General features: G+C 47.3%; 1 protein-coding gene across 1 annotated transcript in view; it reads left to right on the top strand.

Moving 5' to 3' along the window:
* Positions 1–4,743, top strand: part of kif1b (kinesin family member 1B) — a gene marked incomplete at both ends in the record, with an annotated part of 58,167 nt that extends 53,424 nt beyond the window's left edge. Inside the window, 11 exons of the mRNA XM_084435916.1 lie at positions 1,124–1,238; positions 1,347–1,480; positions 1,608–1,669; positions 2,236–2,381; positions 2,538–2,810; positions 3,005–3,076; positions 3,196–3,305; positions 3,387–3,539; positions 3,914–4,106; positions 4,268–4,386; positions 4,701–4,743. Of these exons, the coding sequence (XP_084292042.1) occupies positions 1,124–1,238; positions 1,347–1,480; positions 1,608–1,669; positions 2,236–2,381; positions 2,538–2,810; positions 3,005–3,076; positions 3,196–3,305; positions 3,387–3,539; positions 3,914–4,106; positions 4,268–4,386; positions 4,701–4,743 (1,420 nt within the window). The remainder of the gene's footprint in view (positions 1–1,123; positions 1,239–1,346; positions 1,481–1,607; positions 1,670–2,235; positions 2,382–2,537; positions 2,811–3,004; positions 3,077–3,195; positions 3,306–3,386; positions 3,540–3,913; positions 4,107–4,267; positions 4,387–4,700) is intronic.
* Positions 4,744–7,386: the final 2,643 nt, after the last annotated feature.

Below are 7,386 nucleotides of genomic sequence, written 5' to 3'. Positions count from 1 at the left end.
AGGATGTGGTGTTTTTGCGATTTGCCGCTCCCTACAGGTTGACTTCTGCACAAACGTCTTAAAATGGTCAATAATGTGTGCGTTCAGTACAGCTGCACACCTTCATTTGTTTACAAGGTGAACCCGGTCCCAAAACACCCACATGAGACAACAATAGCTATTCCCAGATATAATGTATGTGATAGCCACAACTAAAGTCGGTCTACTGACAGCCTCATTAGCCCAACTTGCAACTGTAGGCCTACACACACCAACGCATCCATCTCCAAATGCGGTAGCTACAAATCATACAATGCTGCACTTTGACAGTCCTATCGTGTGGCTAGCCAACTAGGCATACAGTACAATGCTGCACTTCATGGCTCCAGACAATCCGTGTGGATAGCCAACTACAATACTGCACTTCATGGCTCTATTGTGTGGCTAGCTAATTAGTGCTGCAATGATAAGTTGGCTAACAAAACTAACTCAATTCCACAAAATCTCTGCCAACACTTTGTCAGATCACCAACTCTTAACAGTTACATTAGCTAGCAAAGTGTCAGCCTACACACGCAATGTCGTCACTATAGAATGCATTCGCAGGCATTCACAGCTAACACAGCCAAACCTCAAGCAAGTCTAACAACATAAGAGATAGCTAAAGTGATGATGTGTGTAGTACTGTGACATGAGAATTTGCGCTATTATTATAGCAATAGCCAGCGGAAGTTGGTGTGGGAAGTAATGCCGTAAAGCGTTATGAATTTTGCCCCGAAAATAGCAGCCCGCTACACCAAACGTATTATTTCAAGAAGAAGCGTTCTGGGGGAGGGGTGGGAACGAAAGAGGCACCATTCTGCCCATTACAAGGCAGTGTACCACCAGAATGAATTTGAAGTTATTTTAAGGTTAAAAAAAAAAACTACATTGAGCCGCTTTAATCACTGGTTGTAATTGTATTGTAATACTAGAAATAAAACTGAAGCAACTACCGTGTTGCTACAGTAAGCCTATGGTGTCTAATGCCATAAAGGAAGCACTAACAGCATAACTGCAACAAACAGAATGTCCCTTAAAGCTAATGAGAGAAGTCTTATTACTAGGCTACTGTAGAACTAAAACCTCTGTCATCTACTTTCAGGACCTTCTATCGTTTCGAGGCGGTGTGGGACAGCTCTCTGCACAACTCTCTCCTGCTCAACCGAGTGACTCCCTACGGAGAGAAGATCTACATGACCCTCTCTGCTTACCTGGAGGTAAGCTGCACTAGCCGCCATTTTGGATCACTATCTACCCTTCCACTGGCCCCCACCCTGTATTGAGCGCCTGCTAACATGCTAACTGTGCCCCCCCCGCCTTCACAGCTTGACCACTGCATCCAGCCCGCCATCATAACCAAAGACATCTGCATGGTCTTCTACTCCCGAGACGCCAAGATCTCCCCTCCACGTTCCCTGAGGAACCTGTTTGGGAGCGGCTACTCCAAGACCCCTGACTGGTGAGGCGAGCGGCAGACATTTTGTGTCCGCATCTTCGGCAGCCTATACATATAGTTGACAAACCAGCAACTCCCTGCCGTTGACTCTTAGGACACTCTTAACCTTTTGTTACTTCCATCTTTGCAGCAACCGAGTGACCGGCATCTATGAGCTGAGCCTGTGCAAGATGTCTGACACAGGAAGTCCAGGTCAGTGCTGCGTCTGTGTCCGAGTTGTCTCAAAGACGCGGTTGACAAGAGAACCGAACAAAAGAAGATTTATTTATTTTAATTAACCAGGTAAAGAAGCTTGAGATCAAAGAACTCTTTTTCGAGCAACACCTGACCAAAATGGCAGCATAAAAAACAACACAGAACTAAAACAAAGACAGACCAATATAGAACACAGTTGGCCAGAAGACAGAGAAGACAGACAAAAGAAGGGAGAAAGATAATATAGAGCATGCAGTAGCCAAAGTGGGGGGGGGGGGTTAAAGGGAATGCTGTAATGAGTTGAGTAATCAGTCAACCTAAACGCTCCTTGCGGTGGATTCTGTTACACAGTGTGGGCATACTTAGTCCCTAGTGCGCATTTGTCTTAGTCAGTACTGCCACGTTCAATGGGAATATGAACTTGTTCACCTTGAGCAGTCATTTGTCTTTGCCCAAATTGGTGAGGATATCAGATTCTTGCAAAGTTGCCTGCTCTGCTCTATGTAATGTATGCTGATAAGTGTGTGTGTGTGTGCATGTGCGCACGTGTGTGTGTTGCGCAGGAATGCAGCGTAGGAGGAGGAAGATTCTGGACACGTCGGTGGCCTACGTGCGTGGAGAGGAGAATCTGGCCGGCTGGAGGCCCCGGGGGGACAGCCTGATTCTGGAGCACCAGTGGGAGCTGGAGAAGATGGAGCAGCTGCATGAGGTACAGGCACCAGGGAAGCTTCCGGAAACAGGAATAAGGACGTATACTGTAGCTACAGATTGATCTCTTTTTCACGGGGACTAATCCTTAGGTTCTCTCTCCTTATTAACTCTCTCTCTCTCTCTCTCTCTCTCTCTCCCCCCCCTCCTCCCCCAGGTTGAGAAGACCCGTCACTTGCTGTTGCTGAGGGAGAAACTGGTGGAGACCGCCCCTGCGGGCCCGGGAACAGGAAGTGGCCCGGGTGGCAAGTCCCTGAGCGAGTCCCTGTCCCCCAGCATGAGCAGCGACACCCTCAGCACCTCCACCTCCATCTCCTCCCAGATCTCCAGCGCCACCTTCGAGAGCGCCATCACGCCCAGCGAGAGCTCCGGCTACGACTCGGCCGACATCGAGAGCCTGGTGGACCGCGAGAAGGAGCTGGCCACCAGGGTGAGGGATGGAGGGAGGGAGGGGCTGCGGCGCAGGAAATGACGTCATACTTGAAATGTGTAGCGTGGTACCGATGTGACACGTAGCATGTAATAGTCTCCAGGCATCAAATACTGCCCACAAATAACTGGCGCTAATCGGTTTGTCGTCGCCCCACTCTCTGTATCGTAATGACTGACGTTGTTTTCCCGCAGTGTCTCCGTCTCCTGACTCACACCTTCAACAGTGATTACAACCAGCTGTGCAACAGCATCAGCGACTGCAAGGTGACAACCCAGGGGGAGACACCAAACGAACATAGAAATAGGACAGTTTTGACAAGGATCAGTGCGGTTGATGTCTCTCTCTCTCTCTCTCTCTCTCTTTCTCTCTCTCTCACCACCAGCTGTCGGACATCTCGCCCATGGGCCGTGACCCGTCTGTTACTAGCTTCAGCAGTGCCACCCTCACCCCCTCCTCCACCTGCCCCTCCCTGGCCGGCTCCATGGACCAGAAGTAAGACACACACACACACACCCTCGGTTTAGGAACCGTTATGAAGGGAGCGATAGGCTGACCGTGTCCGTCGTCTCTCAGGACGCCAGAGGCCACCTCCCGCGCCTCCAGCCCCTCCTGCTCAGACTACGAGAACTTCCCCATGGTGCCCACGCTGGAGTCCTCCTACCTGGCGCGGGCCGGCAAGAACGAGTTCCTCAACCTGGTGCCCGACATCGAGGAGATGAGACCAGGGTGAGCGTCTGCCGCGTGTTTCCCGTCCTCCTCTGACGAGCCCGGGTTCCAATGAGGTTTCGGTTCCTGCGTGATGCGGACCCATCTGAGATAGCATCTGAGGCGTGGACCTGTCTGAGATGGTATCTGAGATGTTGTCAGTAGCCCCCGAATAGATGTTCCCATACAGTTTATGAGGTCCAGGCTATTAGCTGCAAGGCTCTGTCACGGTGTGCTATTCCCATCTGAATTAATGGATGTGAAATTGAATGAACGGGCCTGAGTCCTTGCCTACTGACATTAACACAGAAGTCAAATTGGAGCCTGTCACACTTTGATAGAGCGGACCAGGTGAACTCTGTCTGACCTCTCTCTCCTGCCCCCCTCACCTCCAGGTCTGTGGTCTCCAAGAAGGGTTTCCTGAGCTTCATGGAGCCTCGCTCCAACTCGTGGGTGAAGCACTTTGTGGTGGTGCGCCGGCCCTACGTCTTCATCTACAACAGCGACAAAGACCCCGTGGAGCGGGGCGTGCTCAACCTGTCCACCGCCCAGGTGGAGTACAGCGAGGACCAGCAGGCCATGCTCAAGGTGCGCTTACACACACACACACACGCGCACGCACGGGCGCACGCACATACATACAGGTACAGCCAGTCAAACAAGATAACCGACAGACAAGATAACAACAGAGGTTGAACAACTGTACTGGCTGATAAAGAGATTAACTGTGAGAACTGCGCTCTCTCCAGACCCCCAACACGTTCGCCGTGTGCACGAAGCACCGCGGGATGCTGCTGCAGGCCAACAACGACAAAGACATGAACGACTGGCTCTACGCCTTCAACCCGCTGCTAGCAGGAACAATAAGGTACTGAACCCGGCCACGTCCCGTAGATATTAATAACACTGCGTAATGCTAGAAGTGTCTTAAGTCACCCTTGAATGTTTGCCAATACTGAAGTGTGATATTAACTAATGCAGCCCTGTTGAATGATATGAGCTGCGAGGTCCCACGTTCACATAACTCTACTTTTGGCCTTTAACTGCAAGCAAAGACATAAACATTATGCAGAAATGAAGAAGAAGAATTTCTGTAAGGCTTGTGTAAAATCTAGTTAGCGCTGGTGAATCTTGGTATAAGTGCACTCCCTTCTGATAGGTTTGTTTGTTTTTTACCCACAGGTCAAAGCTGTCGAGGAGACGCACTGGGCTGTTGAAGAACTGATAGATAGTGTCCAGGAAAACCTCACCCCAGTTCTTCTGACCAGCCTTTGAACATACCAAGTGTTAACAATTTATTAACCATTGTGATTCTTGATGGTTTTCTCTCGTACGTAGACCGTGGCTTAAGTCTCCTTCTCCAGCAACTAAAAGTTTCAGTTCCTGATAACTCCCCCCCCTCCCCACCCCCTCCTTTTCCACCCTCCCCCCAGCTGCCCCCTCCTCAGCCGTCTGTGGTTTTGTTTAGATTTCGTTTTGGTCATTTGCTTTCGCTTTGTTGTCATCCCCCCCCCCCCTAACTAGTAGCATGTCGTAATAGTCCACTTGTGTGTGCACGATTCTTCAGAGACAGGTTCTGCCCACTCTATCTTTGAGTTTACTAATCGTCTGTAAAGATTGTCTTTATATCTATCAGTGTTACCTGTCTGTCAGGAAGAGTTTTATTTTTGATTTCCATGTGCCCGCATGACAACTGCAGCAGTCCTCAGGAGAAGACCGGTTTGCTTCCTTAGAAAAAAGAAACGAAAAACGTCAAGTACAAGTGAAACCACGGGAGGGAAATTATGCTAAACATCACGTGAAATATCAGCTGATGCTCTCCTTCAGAAAGCAAGGCTGGTTTAAGAACTTTTGCTGCTAGCGATATTACAGTCTCTTGACTCTGCATTGGCCCATAGCCTAGAATCCAGACCGTCTGTCCACTCAGGCCCAATACTGAACAGCATCCACACTCTCAAAAACACTTTCCTGCAACATTTAATTGACATGATTATTATCCACATGGTATTCATGTCCCAGTCTTTGACCTCTGTATATACACCGATCCTACCCAAATTTTGACGGCACTGTTGGTCAATGAGCAACTACCTTTGAAGAAGCAATTGGGCATTAATAAGTATGACAGCGGAAACCCATGCTGACAGAAGAAGTAGAAGTGTCGCTTTTAAAAAAAATGCACCATCAACGATGTATGATGATACAGTACTTAAAATTAGAACAATTTTCATGAAAATCTGATTTTGAAGGTCCCTCTGCCCAGTCCTGCTGTGCTGCATCTCTGTCTCCCAGCCAGTAGACCAGTAAGATACCCAGTAGACCAGTAAGATACCCAGTAGACCAGTAAGATACCCAGACATAGAGCTAGAGGGAGGAGGGTGGGGAAGAGGCTGTAGTATTGTGAGGACCATGTCATTTGTACATAATGTTCCAGGATAAGTGTGTCAGTCCGGACGCTTCTTGCATTAAGGATTTAAGACATTCCTGTTAGCTCCTAGCGCTTTTCTTACACACCGCGCCCAGGTTCGTAGCTCATGGCTAAGCTAGCTGGAGGGAACCTCAGCATTTACTTAAGTGTTTTATCATCATATTGTCATGTAACTGAAGACGAAGCACGGTGAGAACGGGAGGACCCAAGGAAATGGCGTAGGGTGTTGTAGCCTTGACTCTGGTAGTTACTTGGTGAAGGTTAGAGTATTGCCCTGTGGACATAAACCGTATCATAGCCTCTATCTCTGGTCGATTCACTCTCATTAAAAAAAGCATCAGGTACTAGCTTTCATTTCAAATGAAATACTGTCGTCAACAGGGTGGACTGATGCACCATAGAATCCCATTTGTTGTTTGATTTTTTTTTTGCATTCTTGAATCTTAACTTCTTAACTCTGCTCATTCTTCTCATAAGTTATTTTTTGTATTAACATTGATTATTTTATACTATGCGGTCATTTCACAGTTTGACATGACACTGTATGTAAAGAGGGTGATTATTTCCCAGTTTTATCCAGCTATGTTTATGTTGAATATTGATTTGCACAGTTACACATAACTATAGCAAGGCTAGGGCAGACCAGACATATTCAGTCCATGTTTGATTGGATGTTAGCACCATCGGTTGTAAATATGAGAACACAAGTATTGATATGAAAGCACATGTGATCTAAGCATTGCCACTGGTTCTCAATATGTGTGGTGCATAGGGTATCTACTAGGTTTGTTTTCTAGATACAACTGGTATGAAAGGGATGAAATATGCTCTGAGCTTTTTAAAAATGTTATTATTTATGAAAATGTTTGCTCTGTACATCATAGGTAAACTGTGGCCACTTAATTTGCATCCCACTAAATTATGAAATGGTATATAGCAACATGTGGTTCTGTCTCTATCTCTATAATTGGTGGCTCTATTAATGAAGAATGAGATGTAGAGATGGGCATTAGAAAACTCTGGCCAACCAACCAGCAGTATGCCCACAATGCATTGCTAGGAATAGTTGAGTATAGAGACAGAAACCTGCGTAGACTCTCCTTTGGATCTAGGGGACAGTTACCTGCCACTTAAACGTATGAGATTGACAAAAGATGCTATTGACCATGAGATTAACAACTTCAGTTTGAAGATATCTTGACGTGGCATTTTCTATGAGAATAATGAAAATGTCTTAAAGACACGCTGTCCTCAGGTCAACCAGTCTGTAGGGCAGACTCAACACAGTTGCTGTTGGACTCTAGCTAGATGTACTAAGCAAAGGGTCCTCGTGCCAAGATACCTTTACTGAACACAGTCAGCTACAGTACCAGGAGGACGACTAGTCCTCAAGATTACAGAGCAGCCTCTATGCACTGATCAAAGCGCAAAGATTACCTCGCA

Source organism: Borostomias antarcticus, assembly GCF_949987555.1.
Source record: "Borostomias antarcticus genome assembly, chromosome: 3".
Classification (NCBI taxonomy): Eukaryota; Metazoa; Chordata; class Actinopteri; order Stomiiformes; family Stomiidae; genus Borostomias; species Borostomias antarcticus.
Note: the sequence above shows the minus strand (reverse complement) of the source record. Positions and strands in the feature narration are given on the sequence as shown.